The sequence below is a fragment of the Pongo pygmaeus genome, chromosome 7 (assembly GCF_028885625.2).
Source record: "Pongo pygmaeus isolate AG05252 chromosome 7, NHGRI_mPonPyg2-v2.0_pri, whole genome shotgun sequence".
Taxonomy (NCBI): domain Eukaryota; kingdom Metazoa; phylum Chordata; class Mammalia; order Primates; family Hominidae; genus Pongo; species Pongo pygmaeus.
In genome coordinates this window covers 12,907,966-12,929,125 of record NC_072380.2, presented here as the reverse complement: position 1 = coordinate 12,929,125, position 21,160 = coordinate 12,907,966, and the positions used below count along the sequence as shown (strand labels likewise).

General features: G+C 42.2%; 1 protein-coding gene and 1 long non-coding RNA gene across 8 annotated transcripts in view; one reads left to right on the top strand and one right to left on the bottom strand.

Moving 5' to 3' along the window:
* The window catches only part of LOC129042489 (uncharacterized), a 52,265-nt gene extending 40,970 nt beyond the window's left edge, over positions 1 to 11,295 (top strand). The window contains exons 4-5 of the long non-coding RNA XR_008504143.2: positions 8,546 to 8,668; positions 11,104 to 11,295. This is a non-coding gene — a long non-coding RNA (uncharacterized LOC129042489). The remainder of the gene's footprint in view (positions 1 to 8,545; positions 8,669 to 11,103) is intronic.
* Positions 1 to 21,160, bottom strand: part of TRMT9B (tRNA methyltransferase 9B (putative)) — a 73,683-nt gene that overhangs the window by 27,957 nt on the left and 24,566 nt on the right. The window contains exon 2 of one of the 7 annotated variants that reach the window (XM_054498578.2): positions 5,459 to 5,625. The exons of 3 other annotated variants lie outside the window; for them this stretch is intronic. In XM_054498578.2, the coding sequence (XP_054354553.1) occupies positions 5,459 to 5,625 (167 nt within the window). Of the gene's footprint in view, positions 1 to 5,427; positions 5,626 to 21,160 lie in introns of those variants that run through there. 3 more of the 7 variants (XM_054498581.2, XM_063668516.1, XM_054498583.2) reach the window with 3 other exon arrangements.

The window sequence follows — 21,160 nt, the reverse complement described above, 5'->3', positions numbered from 1 at the left end:
AGAAATCTAACTGAAGAAATACGTAACTTAAATGAGATCATGTCCAACGCCAGATTATCCAGTAACCAGCCAAGAATAAAGTCCATTTGCTCCCAGTAAAGAAGTTGTTTCAGTTAGGGCAGCAGGTGAGTGACTCATTAGTATGATGAGAGGAAGGAAATTCATTTTACCTACCTTATTGTGATCTTATTACACATTGAATAGCTTTACTCAATAACTCAAAGTGAAATTAAGGATGAATTGTGCCAGCCACAGCTTCCAAGTAGCACAACTATAATAATGTATGAGGATTACTGATCTCAATAAATAGATGGGAACATAAATTGTGTAAAGGTCCAGGAAGGAGGCTACATGATCCTCAGCTTGTAGCAGCAGGTGGTTGCTATTGCTGCTTACCTTCATTCTCTAATTATCTTGCTGTTTCATGGTTACTGGTACTCGTTAAGACAATTCTCAGTTACTTCAGTACCTTATGAAAAATGTATGGACAAACTAGTGTCCTCATTTATTACTCTCATGTGGATCATCTGTAATATTTAGTCTACTGTTTATGTGGCTGTTTATATGTGCAGTTATTGGAAAAATCTGCTGAGCTTTTTATTCTGCAGAGAATAAAATCTTTCTGAAAAATGTTATAATATTTATAAGCCTTAGAACCTAAGACAACAATGACTTGGGCCTAATTGGTATCTGGGTGATTAATCTCCCGAAACACACACAACTCATAGAAGAATCAGTGTTCCCTCCCCAAAAACCAAACCCAAAACAAAAACAACACAAAGAAGACAAAAATATGTATCAGTAAAGTTTTCTTTATAAAAATCAAGAAAAGGATCAAGACAGAATGACAAGGAAAAGAAGAAAGAAACCAGGGGAAGTGAAAGGAGAAGAAACGGGGAAATTAATATATGTATTGAATGATCATCATGCGGTTCATATATGTTAGTGCAAAGAAAACCAAAAATGGAGAATAAGGAAAGCAGACAAAGAGCTAAGAGCTATGACTTAATATGTATAAAGAATAGAGAGAAGAAAAGAAAAGGTAAAAATATATAATTTTGTATATATTTGTTTATATCTACTCCAATTAGCACTCAAACTAGATTTATATAATCAAATATCAATTGCTCATATAACTTTTTACACATTTATCACTAATGGAAATTACATGTTGACGACTTCTAACTGCAACTGAAACTTGCTTAAACCTTTGTGTTAAGAAACTAAAATCCAAAATAATGCCAAAGGTTAACAATTCTTGCTCTAGAAAGTCTAGAGTTGTATTGTGTTGCAGTTTATTATGTTCATTTCCAGAGTATTAGGAAATTATTAAAAAGGTAAATTTTCAGTGATCCCTCTGTGTGTGTAAGCTGACGCATCTTCAAATGAATGCATGAGAAGTCGAGAACTGCGCCTTGGAACTCAGCCTAGAAGCGTAGGCAAGATTTGAAAATGTTCTTTTCAGCCACGCGCGGTGGCTCACGCCTGTAATCCCAGCACTTTGGGAGGCCGAGGCGAGTGGATTATCTGAGGTTGGGAGTTCGAGACCAGCCTGACCAACATGGAGAAACCCCGTCTCTACTAAAAATACAAAAATTAGCCGGGCATGGTGGTGCATGCCTGTAATCCTAGCTACTCAGGAGGCTGAGGCAGGAGAATTGCTTGAACCCGAAAGGCGGAGGTTGCAGTGAGCCGAGATCGCGCCATTGCACTCCAGCCGGGGCAACAAGAGTGAAACTCCATCTCAAATAAAAAAAAGAAAATGTTCGTTTCTTGTCATTTAAATTGCACTTGCAAGAAGAATCAATTCAAGGGTTCCCAAAGGTGGACAAGTCACTGTGCTTTTAAGGTCCTCTTAGCCTGCTTTTCAGGGAAAGTAGCAAACTTGAGAATTCCAACATAACTAATGCGTATAAATTAAGTCACCTCGGGGCACTTGACGTGTCTGAAGAGCTGACCGCTACAGAAGAGAAGAAACGAAAGGGAGAAAGAGAAAAGACACTTAATCCATGTAGCTAGAGGCATGCAGGCATGAAGGTATTGCCTAGTCAATACCTTCTAGTCAATATCAGTATCTTCTTAAAAAATAAAAAAGCTTCTAGTCAATATCGGTATCTTTTAAAAAAATAAAAAAGACATTAGTTTGAAAGAGCAGAGGGTCCATCAGAGGTAGTAGTGAAAAGTAATTTTGGAGATCTAAGATTCTGGGGAATATCTCATCCATTCCCAAGCCTGAGACCATGCACACACACATGACCACTATTTGCAATCGCAGACGTTTTAGAGATTAAAATACTTTTAAAAGCCTCTGTTTATCCTCTGTTCCTTTGGGGAACTACATCTCTCTCAGACCCCAAGTGTCTGCGGGGCCTGCCAGGCACACTGACAGTGGCAGTGGGGTGGGCACATGATCCAATCTTGGACAGTTATTCTCCCTCGCCTGGGAAATTGACAAGAGGTTGGAGCAGAACTGCTGATGGCTCAGCCCTGAAGAAAAGATCCTCATGCCTCATCCCAAGTTGTAACTTTCCCGAGGTTTGGTTTGCGGGAGTTCCTTTTATTGTGCCAGCTACTTAAGCACTCCCAACAAATCCTCCTTCTTGCTTTAGTTCTTTTTGACATGTATAGCCAAAGGACTAAAGTATTACAAACTTGAATTCTTCTTCACAACCACAGCATGTACCCCAGTGGGGGCCACAGTGAAAGAGATGTACCATGGCCACTAGGGTCGCCAACAGGACCCATCACAAATGGATGAAGGGACTCTTGTTGGAGCAAAAGAATCTACTGAGATGGCAATGTGCTATTGGAATGCCAGCCTAGAAGATCAAAGTTGTCACAGTGCTGGCACCTCTGCCCCCTTTCTGTCTTTCTGTTTGTACTGCCATCCACTAGTATCTCAGCTAGTCTAACTGGTCTGTCTGTTCCTCTTGCTGTCTCTGCACCCCCCACATCTATCCCCTCTAATATATTCATAAACATGGGAGTTGGCAACACAACCTTCTCTGTTAATGTCCACTTCGCTGGAGACACAATACATTCCTATAGTAAAAGGTAACTGTGTAAACCACATAGCACGTGTGCCATTCCTGGTTTGCTGGCTACAGTTCATGACTTTCCTTCTATGAATTCAAGGAAAGTTGGTTAGAATCTCTATTTCATGGCAGTGCAGGGTTAATTTTTCTATACAACCTCATTGGACAATATTCACTCCTTCTTGAAAGCCCTTCAGGGCACCTCTGCTGCCTACGGGATAGCACCTGCACACCTCAGTCTGTCATGAAAACCCTCCCTGACCTGGTCCAGTCCACTTTTGCAGTCCTATATCCTGTAACTACAGTACCTCAAACTCTCAGCTGTACCCACACAAATCTACTCACTTTTTCCCGAGTGGGACTTGCTCAGGACCTTATTCAGGTCTTTGCTGAAGCCAGCAGTCTATTCTCTCTCACCGGCAATGCTCTCCTATCACTTACTCCTGCCAAAATCTTCTGGTCTGCAAAGTCTAGCATAGTTTCTTCCTCCTGCATAAAGGATTCATGGATAACTACAGATAAAAATCATCCATCCAAGGACTTATTTTTAGTTTTTATTTTTTTGAGATGGAGTCTTGCTCTATCTCCCAGGCTGGAGTGCAGTGGCACGATCTCTGCTCACTGCAATCTGTGTCTCCCAGGTTCAAGCAATTCTCCTGCCTTAGCCTCCTGAGTAGCTGGGACCACAGGACCACAGGTGCACACCGCCACACCTGGCTTTTTTTTTTTTTTTTTTTTTAGGAGAGATGGGTTTTCACCATGTTGCCCAGGTTAGTCTCAAACTCCTGAGCTCAGGTGATCTGCCTATCCCGGCCTCTCAAAGTGCTAGGATTACAGGCATGAGCCACTGCGCCCAGTCAATGATGCTGTTTAAATGAAGTTCTCCTGAGCTTCGTGACCATCTGAGTTTGTTGTCCTTCAGATACCACAGAGACAATATGCCCAAGTCTAAAACCTACACCTCCTATCGCATTTCCTCTGATGGTGAACCACTGCACTGTCTATCTAGGCCTCCCAAAGTGCTTACAGGTGTGAGCCACTGTGCCCGGCCCCAGGACTTCTATACACTGCAAATTTATTATCTCTATCACTCTTAGGGCATTTTTCCAGATACTGTCATGAACTCTCAACTCTGTATATGTTCCCAACTAGATTATAAGTTTTTGGAGGGCAGAGATGGAAATGTGATGTTTTTATATATCTATATCTATGTCTCATCTGTACATCATAGAGCCTAGGATAGTGCAGAACATAGAGCATCACTCAATAATTAATTGTAGAGCCAATGAATCAAGGAGCTGTTTCTTAGCTCCCTCTGCAAAACAACAATACTTTACTCTGTACAAGCTGGTCCTTGACTCTTTGGTTATAAATCCTAAAGAGCCAGCTGTGAGTCAATGGGCACTTGGAGGAAAGCAAGACTGAGCTTTTCCAGTTTTATTTTGTGTTTTCTGATTTGCTGCCCCAGAGGTCTGCTGTTGTTGTTGTTTTTGAGACAGAGTCTTGCTCTTGTCGCCCAGCCTGGAGTGCAGTGGCGCAATCTCGGCTCACTGCAACCTCCACCTCCTGGGTTCAAGCAATTCTCCTGCTCCAGCCTCCCGAGTAGTTGGGATTACAGGCGCCCACCACCACGCCCGGCTAAGCTGTGCATTTTTAGTAAAGACGGGGTCACCATGTTGGCCAGGCTGGTCTTGAACTCCTGACCTCAGGTGATCCACGTGCCTCGGCCTCCCAAAGTGCTAGAATTACAGGCATGAGCCAACACGCCCAGCCAGGTCTGTATTATAGGAATAATCTAGGCATACAATGGTCACTTTTTCATAACTAAAAAGAAATATAAATATTGGAAATGGCTCTCCTATTATAAATGCCGTAGAAGACACAGAATTAAAAAAGAGACAGCATAAAATTCTACTTTAAATTTCAAAGACACACTTAAACTACAATTCTAAAGTAAAAATGCAAGTTGGTCCAAACAGTTAAAAGACAACTTACATTATAAAAAAGACCTAATTACAAAATGCATAGCTTTTTAATTTTACTTTTCAATACATGCAACTTCACACTTAACATCTATATATCATTTCCAAGTACAAATGATATTGTAAACTTTTGTGTGACAAAAATCTCATTTAAAAATATGTTTAAGTCCTACAAAATTATTTTGCTTTCTAAAAATGCTAAATATGTTCTTATAATTTTTACATACCCTGTACAACTACTTTCAAATACTGTTTTCCACCTCGTGCAAAAATAAATTCCAAGTTACTTTATATCACATTGTCATAAATTTAAAACTATAGGGATTGGGAAGAATTAGGTTCACTGAAGATGCGCAGTGCTAAAAACACCTCATGGTATGTGAGTTGCAGAAGGGCTGAAAGCTACTAACCTGAGTCATCCTGTGATTACAGGAAAATTACCTCTTGTCTTTGTGAATCACGGCAGTCTCCACCTCCAGAGAGTGACAGTTGCTTCTCATAACTTTCTCAATGTGTAACATAAATGAAAACTTGTAGGAGTGAAATGAAATAGTGCGGTCCTTCTCATGATAAACCACTTGTGTGAGTCTCTGAAGGGAGCCCAGGCCCTATCAGGAAGAAAACAAATACTAAATGTCATTTCACATGATAAATATATGGAGCCAGCTACAGCCCAGGCTGACTTCCTGACCTATGCATAAATTACCTAGCCAAGTAGGGATTGGAAAGAATTGTTAATATGTGGAGTGTGCCAGAATTATAAGAGCAGTTCAAATCAATAGGCCAATAAATCAATTCCTAAGCTTTCTATAAAAGATACGATACTTTCTCCTAAAATTAAATTGAATGATTTCATCTTGTTCCTGGGAAAATTGCTAACATCGAGAGTCATCTCTGATTCCAGGGGCTTAATTAAATGTATACTACCTAAGACAATATTACTGAATTGTACTGAATCATTCCAGTACAATTGGACTGCTCAGTATTTTCCATATTACCAGCTACTTTCATGTCACTCTGACAAGTACTCGTAGTTATTCATCATTGCTCACATTTTTCTTCCTGTTCATAAGAGTTTGTCATGAAACCTATCAAAAGGCTTTTAGTTATTAAAAAATGCATCAAAAACCACTTTGTAATATAGAGGTCTTGTGATATACAATGAGATCCCGAGAGATGCCTGATGTGATAGGAAAAGCCCTTCCTATAACACCTTGGACCCTAATTGCTTGTCTGCAAGTGGAGTGAATGGACCATAATCTAAGTCCCAGCCTGTAACCATTATTCCTAGTTTCCTTATCACTTGTTGTTCACCACACTGCCACAAACTGTACTTCTCATTATACCCAGTGATTCTCACGATGGCAGGGTGCGTGTGGGCTTTCTACTCAGAGATGCACGTGGCTTCCCCCAACATTCCCCTACACCAGCCCCACCCTAGTCCTGGCCCCTATTTAAGAATCATTGATCCGGATGTGCTTTGGAAAGCTTCTCTCTAGTCTTCAGAACTTGCCTATAGATTTTAACCCCAGCTATGTCTCACTCATAGGTAGGCACATGATCTGTGCCACTGAGAACCACAGAAGCTAACTTTTTAGAAGTGCATTTAAGAAGCATTTTGAAAGAGCTACCTTTCAAAGATAAGCATCTTATCTTTCCCCATGCAATTTTAGAGCCTGCCTTAATTATAAGAGAGATGATGTTTGCTAACTGAGTCCCTATGACAGGGTGAAGCTAAAGACTCTCCGTTCGGACTTACCCTGCCAGGCTCTGACCTGGGCAGTCGACTGTCATCAGACAATGTGGTTGTCTATGCGCCTTTCCTTCAGGCATTTGTGCCTAAATGTGTTAGACCCCTCAGATAAGCTACCGAAGGCAAAGTCTTCAAAGCCCCCATCAGTAAAAGTACCAATGAGAAGAGGAATTGTAGCTAGTGTAGAAGTAGGAGGCATATGTGAGCTACCTGGGCAGGAGGCTTGTCTATATGCCCAAATCAGACACCCAAAACACCTTCAGATATGACTGATTTTGCTTCATTTTCCTAAATTAGGATCCAAATTTGCCTCTGTGTAAAGTGCATGAATCATATCACCTTCTCCAAGAAGTTGTTGGGCAATGATAGAATGGGGTCGTATATATCTAAAAGGAGTTGAATTCCAATTGAGTCTTTTTATTAAATCAGTCATATTTAGTGTTGAAAGAAACACATTTCTTCTTCTCTTCTCTTTGACTAAACAGGAGGCCATCTTCTAGGGCAAGGTCTGACCTTAAATCTTCTGAAATGAGCCATGCACGTATTTTCCTGGGAAGAGGGTCAGCACCTCAAACCACAGCTCAGGGGCAAAGCCAGATTTTTGAAAAAAAAATAATTTTCTGTATTAAATTAAAAATACACATTCATCTTTTCAACAAATATTAACTGAATCTCTGGCAGATGTAAGGCACTAGGGATAGAGATAAAACAGCTCTCACCCCATTCAGGACCCCAGAATTTAATATTTGAAGCATACAAATAAATAGAAAATTAAAGTGTAGTAGAACCTTACTTCTGGGATGGATACATCCTGAGCTAATGTGATTCCCCAAACTCATGCCTTGCCTTATTTAATACCAAGAATCAAGATTATTTGATATAATCATCTACAAAATAATAGAATTGATATGGTTTGGCTGTGTCCCCACCCAAATCTCATCTTGAATTGTAGTTCCCATAATCCCCATGTATCGTGGGAGGGACCTGGTGGGAGGTAATTGAATCATAGGGGTGGTTACCCTCATGCTGTTCTCATGATAGTGAGTGAGTTCTCACGAGATCTGATGGTTTTATAAGGGACTTTTTTCCCTTTTGCTTGGCACTTCTCCTTGCTGCCGCCATGTGAAGAAGGATATGTTTGCTTCCCCTTCCACTCATGACTGTAAGTTTCCTGAGGCCTCCCCAGCCGTGCTGAACTGTGAGCCAATTAAACCTCTTTCCTTTATAAATTACACAGTCTCAGGTATGTCTTTATTAGTAGCCTGAGAACGGACTAATACAATAATCATACATTCATACAATCATTATAAAATAATCATTTTGTGTCATTGCAAACTATTAAACATCATGGACCTTTAGGTCACTTACAGTGTTCAAAATCACAATGTCAATACCCCTTATCTGGTGTGATGAATGTTATGATGTGGGTGTGCACCGGTGCTACAGGAGCACATAGGAGACTAATCCAGCCTGCAGTGGGAAGGGGGAGTGAAGGCTCCCTCAAGGGGCTGATACCTAAACTGAAGTTCAAAAGATGAGTGGGGTCAGCCAGGTGAAAAGGAGAAGTGGGTGATTCCAGACATGTGAAACAGCATATGCAAAAAGAAATACACAAAGCCAATAAATGAATAACAACAGCAATAACAGCAACACACACACAGAAATATATACAGATGGTCCCAGACTTATGAAGGTTTGACTTTATGATGGTGTGAAAGTGATATACATTCAGTAATAATTGTGCTTTGAATTTTGAATTCTGATCTCTTTTCCAGGCTAATGACATGCGGTGGGATCCTCTCTCACAATGCTGGGAAGCCACAGAGAGCCACATCTCCCAGTTGGCACACCATCATGAAGGTAGACAACTGAGATTCGACAGTGTTCCCTTTTGCCAGGTGATTTTGCCCAGCTGTCGGCTAATGTAAATGTTCTGAGCACGTTTAAGGTAGGCTAGGGAGGTAAGCTATCATGTTCTGTAGGTTAGGTGTATTAAATGCATTTTTTTTGAGACAGGGTATTCATTCTGTTGCCCAGGCTAGAGTGCAGTGGCACCATCGCAGCTCACTGCAGCCTTGACCTCCCAGATGCAAATGATCCTCCTGCTTCAGCACCCCCAAGTATCTGGGACTATAGGCGTGTGCCACCACATCCTGCTAATTTTGTTATTTTTGTAGAAATGGGGTCTCCCTACGTTCCCCAGGCTGGTCTCAAACTCCTGGGCTCAAACAATCTCCTGCCTTGGCCTCCTGAAATGCTGGGATGACAGAAGTGAGCCACTGCACCAGGCCTAAGTGCATTTTTGACTTATAATATTTTCAACTTGTAATGGGTTTATTGGGATGTAACCCCATCATAAGTGGAGAAGTGTCTGTATTAATTATTTGCTATGGGCCAGGCCCTGTTGTAAGCATTTAACACATTGACTCTTCCCAATAACTATATAAAATAGGAACTACTACTTCCCCCATTTTACAGATAAGAAAAATGAGGCACGGAGGACCTAAGTGACTTTCCCAAAGTTACATAGCTAGTAAGTGGCAGAGCGAGGATTTGAACCCAGGCAATTTGACCCTAGAGTTCGCACTCTTAACTATACAGATGGCGAGGAGAAAGGGAGGCAGGGAAGCAAATGGTGAAATAAGAGGCTGGAAGAGAGGGTAGAAGTCAGATTATATAGGACCTAGTCCAGCTTCCGAACATCATGGGGAACCACTGAATTATTTCAACAAGAAGAATGACAAAAGTTGATCTGGGTTTTAGAAATTGCCTCTGGCAGTAGTGTAGACTGGCACTGCATGGATGGGTCCACAATGAAGACAGAGAAAGAACTTGGCTAAATATCTTAGCAAAGAATGATATTAATAATGCTTAGAAATGATTCAAATGAAGGGATATTAAGGAGAAAGAACCAAATGAATAGGACCTGGTGACTCATGCAGAGTTAAGGCAGGGAACATGCTGAAGATGAAGCTCTGATAATAAGCCTGATACTGTACAATGTACCACTACTATCCTAAAATAAGGAAGAAGAAAGAATACAAGGTAAAGCAAAGGAAACTTTAGTAATGGCCATATATAAACTCTAATAAACCCTTCCTTCGTAATGCATGTGAATACATCCAAATTACTTTACTTAAGATGTATGCATTTGCGGGAAATAGGATGTAAGAAGGACTAGATACTGGTAACTGATTTTGAAATGTCATAATGGTCAGCAATGCATTGTATTTTATATTACAGTATGAGCTGTTTGAACATATCTTCCATAATTGACGGCAGCACTTTCTAGACAGGGACAATATGTCTTATGATCTCTGCATCTTTTTTGGTATTTTTACAATGTTCAATAAATGTCTACTGTATAAATACGTGAAGAACAGATAAGAAGGATGGCCCCAGGGTAGACAGTACACTGGTTCACCATCAGATGAAATGCGATAGGAGGTGGAGGCTTTAGACTTGGGCATATTGTTTCTGGTATCTGAAGGATAATAAACTTAGATGGTCAAGAATCTCAGGAGAACTTCATTTAAACATCATCATTGACTGGGCGCAGTGGCTCATGCCTGTAATCCCAGCACTTTGGGAGGCCGGGATAGGCAGATCACCTGAGGTCAGGAGTTTAAGACAAGCTTGTCCAACATGGTGAAACCCCGTCTCTACTAAAATTACAAAAATTAGTCAGGTACGGTAACACGTGCCTGTAATCCCAGCTACTCAGGAGGCTGAGGCAGGAGAATCCGTTTGAACCTGGGAGGTGGAGGTTGCAGTGAGCCAAGATCACGCCACTGCACTCCAGCCTGGGCAACAGAGTGAGACTCCATCTCAAAAAAATTAAATAAAAAAAAAAATCATTATTCTAATACATAGCCCATTAGGGAAATTAGAGTATATTAAATCAAAAGAGAATACACACAGTAAGAAAAGAAATGAAGCTAGAGGAGGAAGGATCACAAACTCTTAAGTCCCATAGATGTTAGCATTAGAGGAGAGGCTAGCCATGTATGATAGAGCTCTATTATAACTAAATTTAATTTGAGAAATGTTGACTAAGCACCTACTAGGCAACAGATGCTTTGGTAGCTGTAAGACAAACAAAGATGGGTGGTCCCTATACTGTCTCAAAGCTACAGACTAATTCAGGAGTAACACAGAATAAGAGCTGAATAAGCACAGCCAGGGGTAAACATATGACGGGTGGATACAAAAGTATAGACAGCAAGCAATATTAGCTTTTCTAGATTGGGGTGACACTTTGACTCTGGTTCCTACTCCCTTTGAATAATGAAGCCAGTAAAACAGCCTCATAAATATTTTCTCCTCTACACAGAACTCCTTAATGATACACCAGAGAGATTACAATGGAAATGCTAAGGAAAGGAACAGCTGGCATCTCTCCTTGAAATCCTATGAGCAGAACAAATTCAGAGCTTCAAAACAACAAAATATGTTGCATCAGGAGAATAAAATCCTCTCTGGAATCCCACCAGAGACTAGAAAGTTACCCCCGATAAACATGTTGAAAGAAAGTGAACAACGTGAGGGGCGTTTATCTTAGGGGAAAGAGATCAAATACTCTCTGAGAGCACTTTGTTTTCCTCGAAAAATGTCAAGGAGTATGTGTCTAAATGGACTGTTCACTAAGAGTAGAATATTAGCCCCCAAAACGAAATAGGGGAAATGAACATGACAACATCTGGGTGGGGAGTGCGAGTGTGTGTGTGTGTGTGTGTGTGTTGAGAGGGGTGGTTGTAAGAGGATAATGTAAAAATTAGGAAAAGAGAGCTCACAGCTTAATATTGATCATGAGATCAGTTACCAAAGGCCGTCCCTCCACAGGCAATGACAAGGCCATGTTCATTGCAACTATATTACAATTCATTTTGATTTTGTAGATGAGAGAATGTCAGAAATGAACAAGAAAATCAAACACGAGAGTGAAGAAAAATGAAAATATAGCGCCTGGCTTCCCCTAGGCATTAGCTGCTGGTGTCAATTTGACAAAAACAGCTCTCAGTTTGTGTTGAGGTAAAAGCAATAGGTCCCCCAAAATAGCAGCGTGGAAGAAGACTGCTCTGCTATTACATACGAAAGGCACTTCCAGAGAAGAAGTGGAATGTGTATTACTCATCCTCTGTTCTCCCAGGAAGGAAGGTTTAGGTAGGATAGAGGACAAGTAATCCCAAGGTCATTTTACTGAAAAAAGGTTGCTCAAGAAAGAGCTTTTAAATGAAGATCATGGTTTTCAACCATAAAGCTATAAGTCATCTAATGATTTTCCTAAGGCTGAATTAAGGGGAAATGTGACGATGAATTATATATTAGTGTATTTCATAAAATAAAATAACACAATTGATCCCAAAGAGGCACTCATGGGGTTATTACAGTTTGAGTATCCCTTAACCAAAGTGCTTGGGACCAGAAGTGTTTCAGATTTTGGATTTTAGAAGATTTGCACAGACAGAATGACATTTCTTAGGGATGAGACCCAAGTCTAAACACAAAATTCATGGATGTTTCATAATACCTTATATACATAGCCTGAAGGTAATTTTATACCACATTTTTAATAATTTTGTGCATGAAACAAAGTTTGTGTACATTGAACCATCAGGAAGAAAAGGCGTCACTATCTCAGCCACCCACGTGGACAATCTGTGGTTATGTGACCTCACCATCATTCCTGACTATAAATTTATATGCTTCTGATAAGCAATCATGTTCATATACTTATTCACACTTAAATACTTAACAGTAAAAATAGGACATATCAGTAATACAGTTTTTAAAAAAAAGTATTCAGGATAGCCAAGCAGCACAACATCAGATACCTGTGTTAGCTGTTAACAGCAACAACTAAGAGCAGGCTTTCAGTCTCCATCTGCAATGCTGTTTTGATTAAAAGGCTACTATACACTGTATTTTATTTTTCAAGGCAAGAAGAAACATCAAGCAATTGAGAGACCAAGAAGAGGGGCCTCTAGGGATGAGGAGACATTCTGCTAGAAGGGTTTTATTATTATTGTTTTTTTTGAGATGGAGTCTTGCTCTGTTGCCCAGGCTGGAGTGCAGTTGCACCATCTTGGCTCACTGCTACCTCCGCCTCCTGGATTCAAGTGATTCTCCTGCCTCAGCCTCCTGAGTAGCTGAGATTACAGGCACCTGCCACAACACCCAGCTAATTTCTGTAATTTTAGTAGAGACAGGATTTCACCGTGTTGGCCAGGCTGGTCTCGAACTCCTGACCTTAGGTAATCCGCCCTCCTCAGCGTCCCAAAGTGCTGGGATTACAGGCGTGAGCCACTGCACCCAGCCTGCTAGATGGCTTTTAAAAAATATTTCCTCCAGAGTCACCTGCCTCATTAAGAACTTTTTTCTTTGTCTTGGAACTCTCTCTTTGATTTTATAAACTGACATGATTTCTTGTGTTATGGCTGCACACTGCTCTAGTCCTTCAATAAGCCCATCGCACTTTTTCACCATGCCATCGACAGGCGCTTTTTCTGCAGTGTTGACAATGTCATCTTCATCATCACTACTATATAAATGCTTCCTTTTTCTCATCACTCTTACTCATAGGGATATCTGCAGGTCTTTTTGACATTTTCAACAATATCTTTACACTATAGAGCAGGAAATTAACAAAAGACCACACTGAGTAATGCACGCAGGTATTGGCCCCATGTGGGGCATCGTGAGGAACCCGTCATTGGTGCCTGAACACATGCCATTTTGTTACACTTTGTGAGCGTGCTTGCATGGGGAAGTCTGGGCATGCGAGGAATACATAGATCACATCCGAAGGGGGATGGAAGGGCCTTTTGTCCCCTGGAGACGCTGAAGAAACCATTTGTCCCGTGGCTGCATTTTGACCGCAACCAGTCACATGAAGTCAGGCGTGACTTCCACTTGTGGCATCATGTGGGCACTCAAAAAGTTTCAAATTTTTGAGCATTTTGGATTTGGAATTTCAGACTAGAAATATTCAACCTGTACTAAAAAAATAAACTAAATAAACTCTGATTATGATTTTTTTTTTTTTTGATGGAGTCTCACTCTGTCACCCAGGGTGGAGTATAGTTGTACGATCCTGGCTCAATGCAACCTCCGCCTCTTGGGTTCCAGTGATGTTCCCACCTCAGCCTCCCGAGTAGCTGAGATTAAAAGTATGTGCCACCACACCCAGATAATTTTTGTATTTTTAGTAGAGACGGAGTTCACCATGTTGTCCAGGCTTTTCTTGAACTCCTGACCTCAAGTGATCCACCTACCTCGCCATCCCAAAGTGCTGGGATTACAGGCATGAGCCACCGTGTCTGACCCTGATTGTGTATTTGAATTTCAGACAGAGTCCATGTGTATGCAAAGCATAGTAGAATCTGGTCTGTCAAGGATCTCACGGTGTGGATTCCAGCTCTGTCATATCCCTCTTGTGAGTACCCCTGCCCCTTCCCTATCACCTCTGCCTGGGGTTAAGTCCTCACCTGGTCCAGGATTTCCCACTCCTGCAGATTGCACAGTCCAGAAAAATCTCAAAGGGACAACTGGAGAACTAGAGGGACCAGCTGATTTTTTACTTGAAGGCAAAGACATGGATAGGTATGTAGACAGATAGATGTAACAGATAGATACAGATATTGTAAAGCCTATTATTTATTGTTACCATAATTTCATAGAAAAATGGACAATTTTACCCTCATAAAATTTAGGAGGTCATGATCTCAAACCAAAGGAGAGTCCTTTAAAGTTGAACAGAATGTATGAAGAACTGACTATATCATGTTTAATTTTCTCGTTTCACTACAGAGTGATGAAAACGTTGTCACCTCCCAACACTGGCTTTGGGAGGCTGAGGCAGGAGGATCACTTGAGGCCAGATGTTTGAGATAAGCCTGGGCAACTTAATGAGACTCCTGTCTCTATAAAAGATTGAAAAATAGCTGTGTGTGGTGATGCATGCCTATAGTCCTAGCTACTCAGGAGACTGAGGCTGGATGATCACTTGAGCCCAGGAGGTTGAGGCTGCAGTGAGGTATGATCACAACACTGCACTCCAGCCTGGGCAATAGAGCAAGACCCTGTTTCTATTAAAAAAAAAAAAGAAAGAAAGAAAGGAAAGGAAAAAGAAACCAACACTGGAATAAAGAACTGAGTTTGGAGAAACAGATAATATATTGGTCTCCAATCTCACACGCTCCGTGCCGTCACACTCAAGTCCCGAAAGTCATCCTCTACGTCACCATTGTATCACTCTCCAGCTCTAAAGAGAAAGTCCAAATACCTAAGCATGTCACCTAAAGCCCCCCACAATCTGATCTGCATCTTCACTCATGATGTCCCACCCCCAATTCGCGCCCTGTGCTCTGCCAGCACCATTTGAAGTAGCCAGCCAATGACTTCTCTGTGACAACGAGAGGAGTTTGCACCAGAATGTAAATCAACGGGTTGCTTCTATCATGGAGGAACTCTTGCAGTGATCAAAGAAATCAAAGAAAAAGGAATCCGCATAGTGACTTCGTGGATTTATATTCCAGCACAAGCTCCTTATCTAAATCAATGTGTTGCTTCTATTATGGAGAAACTCTTGCAGTGATCAAAGAAACAAACAAACAAACAAAAAAAGGAATGTGCATAGTGACTTCCTGCATTTATATTCCAGCACAAGCTCCTTATCTAAATCAATGTGTTGCTACTATCATGGAGAAACTCTGGCAGTGATCAAAGAAACACAAACAACAAAAAAAGGAATTCGCATAGTGACTTCGTGGATTTGTATTCCAGCACAAGCTCCTTATCTAGTGCCACTGCTCTTCCCTCTGGACTTGAAATTCCCTGAATGCTTTGGACATGATACCTTTATGCTTTTTGCTCGTCTGTTCCCTCTCTGCCTGGAATTTTCTTTCTCCTCTACACCACCTAACAGACCCAACTATCTTTGAAGGTTCAGCTTGTGTCACAAAGCCTTTCTTGTCCCCCATGTAGGATTCGTCTGCTGTGCTCTCTTCTACCTCTCCTGTGTTATATGGTAGGCTTTGGCACTAGTGCTGTGGTTGCAATCTTGATTTATTTTGGCTTTAATATCTCAGGACATTTTCTGCTCAACTCTGTAGTGTGCAGTGCTGGTAGGATGCAGAGCCTTGCCTCTCACCATAGACACGGAAGCAGGCAGATTTTCCCACTCCCTGTCCCGTGAGATGGCGTAGTCACACTGTGACATGCCCACATCCTAACCTCTGGAACCTGGGAATGTGACCTTATTTGGAAAAAAGGGTTTATAGATATAATTAAAGATCTCAAGGCGAGATCATCCTGGGTTATCTGGGTGGACCCTACATGCCAATGACAAGTGTCCTTATAATAGACAGGAGAGAAGACAGAAGGCGGAGATTGGAGTTACACTAGCACAAGCCACAGAGTGCCTGGGCCCACCGGGAACTGGAGGAGGCAAGGAGGAATTTTCCTAGTGGAGAATTCAAAGGGAGCAGGGCCCCGCTGACAACTTGATTTAGGACGTCTGGCCTCCAGAGCTGCAAGAGAATACATTTCTGTTGTTTTCAGCCACCCAGTTTGTGGTCATTTATTACAGCAGCCCCAGGAAACAAATATAGATGCCTGGCCCTATGACCTAGATTCAATCAACCATGAACTCTCATCCTGGACTCTGAATGCAAAGCAAGTCATTCAAAGGCAAAGGCGGGGTGACAGTGTCCTGGCCACATCACTCCCACTAAAAGGGACCCTTGTCCTTCTCAGATGATCAGGGTTCAAACCCATTTTCCAGCCCAGGTTCTCCTGATTCTGTACAGTCCCTACTGTATTCCAGAAAATGTTTTCTCTGCTTAAGATATCCAGAATTCCTTTCTGTTGCCTGCAATTCACAATTTTAACTAAATTTTAAAAAACTTGTTGGTCATTGTTCTGGCCATTCCAAGAGAAATAGGAAGATTCTGAAAAACATCATTAAGTCCAGAATGGGACTCTGGCAACCAATGGCGTACAGTAGCAGAAAGCTCATTTAACTAATCAACTGTTTGCGGGAATTAGGTATCCAAGTAGGGCAAGGCTTTGGGAGTTAACATCATTCTCACTGGAGAATGCTACCAAGGGCATGAGGAATTCAAGAAGGCAGAAAGGCATTTGAATGAGCTTAAGAAAAAAAAAAAAAAAACTCAAATCATTTTTATATTTATTTATTTATTTATTTGAGATGGAGTCTTACTCTGTCGCCCAGGCTGGAGTGCAGTGGCATGATCTTGGCTCACTGCAACCTCCCATTTAATTCTTAACTCAACACAGGCTTGATTCTCTTATCTCTTGAAGCTGTAGTGCTAAGGCAGCTGAAATATAAACTCCAGGTTAGTGAGAATCTATAGGCTGCCAAATTACTTGAATTCACAGCCTCCCCAAATATTTTATGTGAAAGTCAGGGCATTGCCTGTAGGGGTCAAAACTGGGCCCTGAGAACAGGAATGAGAATTTTTGGATGCAGCACTCGGTCACTCCCCTGAAAAGGACAACCCTTACTTCCTCATAGGCCTGCCATTCTCCCGCCAGAGGGAGTTTCCTGTAACAGGGAGAGAGCTCAGGCCATTCCACACCTCCACATTCCCTCCCCTTCTCACTGTCCCTAAGTCTGTAACTGGCCACTTTCCTGCATGTTCCAGAGAAAAAATATTACAAAGTCAAACCCAGAAGGTTTACACACCAGAAGATTTACAGCCCATTGAATTTAGAAGGCAAAGATCTGGGGTAAGTATCGACACATATGGATTCTGAAGGTGACTGCCAAAGACAGAGAAATGTAATTATAGACTATACTGAGTTTATCAACATGGGTGAGCTTACCAGGGAGGCTGGACTCCATGTGCCAACCTGGGAGACTGAATGCGGTTCTAGGAGCTTGCTCATCTGTCAAATCAAAACCTGGACTCAGTGGTGGCCTAACCAGAGTTGAGATGCTGTGTATTTCTTGGTTAAAGATAACTAAGGTGTAGCAAGTAGGCCTGTTTCATGTCCTGCAGTGGCTACTATATTGGCCGGTTAGTGACACAGAAACAGTCTGGAGAAGAGTCATATAAATGAACTTCTCAGAATTGCTCATAGCGCAAGAATCTATCTATCTATCTATCTATCTATCTATCTATCTATCTATCAATCATCTGTCTATCTCTCTGTCGTGGGTTAGCAGGAACTGTCTGGGCCAGTGATGCAGGGGTAAACAAATTTACCAAGACAGTTGTAGGTAAAGAAAAGCAGATTTATTAGAGAAAGTTGGAAAATAAGTTGCCAGGTTGCAATGGGCACAAACAGCAGAAGAGGAGCTGACTGCCAGGAAACAAAGGCTTGCTGGAGATTTTATAGAATGGTTCTTGGGCTGATCGATAATGCCAAGGTAGCAGGGAGCTCACCTGCATTCTTCCGTCAGCCAAGGAGCTTGATGATAAATCGAAGTGTTTGATGATGAGCAGGAAGTTTGTGAGTTATGCACATTATTTGCTCAGGAGAGCTATATGTCCTGGGCCACGAAGAAAGGCAGACCTATAGCTTATTTGCTTTCTCTCTTCGCTTTCCCCTGGTCCTGTCAGCCTGACTCCTTTTCCCTAATTAAGACTCCACACTACCCATCTACTTTTTTTGGAGACAGGGTCTCACTCTGTCACGCAGGCTCGAGTGCAGTGGTACAATCGCAGCTCACTGCAGCCTTGACCTCCCGGGCTCAAGCAGTCCTCCCACCTCAGCCTCCCCAGTAGCTGGGACTAGAGGCACATGCCACGGCACCTGGCTAATGTTTTTGTATTTTTTTCTTTTTTTTATAGAGATACAGTCTTGCTATATTGCCCAGGCTGGTCTTGAACTCCTGGCCTCAAGCCATCCTCCTGCCCCGGCCTCCCAAAGTGTTGAGATTACAGACATGAGCCACTGCACCCAGCTGCAAGAATATATTTTGTTTATTTGTTTGTTTTTGAGACAGAGTCTTGCTCTGTCACAAGGCTGGAATGCAGTTGAGTGATCTCAGCTCACTGCAACCTCTGCCTCCCGTGCTCAAGAGATTCTCCTGCCTCAGCCTCCCAAGTAGCTGGGATTATAGGCACGTGCCACCATGCCCAGCTAATTTTTGTATTTTTAGTAGACATGGGGTTTCATCATGTTGGCCAGGATGGTCTTGATCTCTCGACCTCGTGATCCACCCGCCTCAGCCACCCAAAGTGCTGGGATTATAGGTGTGAGCCACCACGCCCGGCCAGGTTTTGATTTGACAGATGAGCAAGCTCCTAGAACCGCATTCAGTCTCTCAGGTTGGCACATGGAGTCCAGCCTCCCTGGTAAGCTCACCCATGTTGATAAACTCAGTATAGTCTATAATTACATTTCTCTGTCTTTGGCAGTCACCTTCAGAATCCATATGTGTCGATACTTACCCCAGATCTTTGCCTTCTAAATTCAATGGGCTGTAAATCTTCTGGTGTGTAAACCTTCTGGGTTTGACTTTGTAATATTTTTTCCCTGGAACATGCAGGAAAGTGGCCAGTTACAGACTTGGGGACAGTGAGAAGGAGAGGGAACGTGGAGGTGTGGAATGGCCTGAGCTCTCTCCCTGTTACAGGAAACTCCCTCTGGCGGGAGAATGGCAGAGTTAAATATTTTTAACTCAAGAAAGTAAGATGGTCATAGTGACCTCCTTGCTTGACACTCTAGGGCTTGCTCCACTGGGGTCATGAACAGGTTGACGGCTATCTGTGTGCACAGTAACACATTCCTCTCCTCTCCAGGCTGATCTTGCGATTGGCACTGCTGAGTGCTCCATCGACCAGCAGAAGTAATAAATCCTGAGCTCATGGCATTATACAAAGCTTCAAGGGAATCAGCCATCTGTCTGACAGCAGGCTGATTGTCTGGGGTCACCTTCCATCCTGGAGGGGGCAGCAACTGGAGAGGGATTCAATAGAGTAGACATTTAATCTGCATTTGAATTTTCTCTTTGCCCACTATGCTTCTGTTTGCAACACCATCTGCTAGCTACACCTCCAGGAGGCTCTCCAAGGAAGCTTCTTTGCCCTCAGGCCTCCATCTGGGGCATGATCAGGCATAGGCAGGATTTGGGAGGAGGCAGCAGGAGCAGAGGTCAAGTTATGTATTACCCCAACTGCCTCCCAGATAGGTCTGGGTTGAACAATGGCTTTGTCCTTTGCCTGTAGGTCACAGCTCCTGCTGGGGTTAAAGTTATGCCAAGTTCTGGAATCCAGTCTTTCTGCTTTCCCTTTCAGGCTAAGGATGGTAATCCTGTCAGTGCTGACCCCAGGATGCTGTGCCATCCCTGGTTAGTTTTCTTAACCTTGCTGACACTTTGTGAACGGGCCTTTTACTAAACTCTCTTTAGTAACATCTTTTGAATATGCCACTTTTTACAGAAATCTGTACTGATATGTTATTTTTATTTTATTTTTTATTTTTTGTATTTTTAGTAGAGGTGGGGTTTTACCATGTTACCCAGGCTGGTCTCAAACTCCTGACCTCAAGTGATCCGCCCGCTTCTGCCTCCCAAAGTGCTGAGATTACAGGCATGAGCCACTGCACCTGGCCCATATGCTATGTTAATGTAACTAATATATAGTATCTCACACAACGTTGCTGCTGACCAAGAAATTCACTTTATAGTGAAAAAAAAAAAGTAAAGCATAAACAATGCCCCATTACTAATCCTACCATGTATTCATCCCCTAAAAATCCCTGGCCTTTTACGATGGTGAAATGGTCTCTAAAAGGCTCAGTCAAGCTGCAAGTGGGAAAATCTTCGGAGCTGGGAAAGTGGCTTTGTACATATAGTCCTCCCTTTGTACATATAGAACTAGGGCAGGTGCCGAGTGTGGCAGCAGGAACTCGCCAGTGGCCCCGAGTCCTGGTCCGACTGACTGTTGTACCTACGACTCCTGGCATGGTGGAGCTTCCCTGGGGCACATTTATTTTCCAAGTCTAGTTCTCTGGCTTTCTATGTCCTTCATATTTCAATAAATTCCTGATCAGTCCAAAGATCACAAGTCAGTTTCTGTTGCTTGTAATCAGCAACCATGGCTCATACAGAACTGAGAAAATATTATCGTATTCATTTGTTGGTGCTTGTTTATTGCCCCCGACTTTTACTCTTTATGGACAATGACCATACCTGTCTCATCTCTTTATCCGTAATGTCTGTCACCATATCTGGCAAATATGTTGGTGGTGGATTATCATCAATTGAAGGAATGAATGCCCCCAAATAGCTAGAAGCATCAATTTATTTATTTTTATTTTTATTTTTGAGACAGTCTTGCTCTGTCGCCCACGCTGGAGTGCAGTGGCACCATCTCGGCTCACTGCTACCTCCACCTCACAGGTTCAAAGGATTCTCA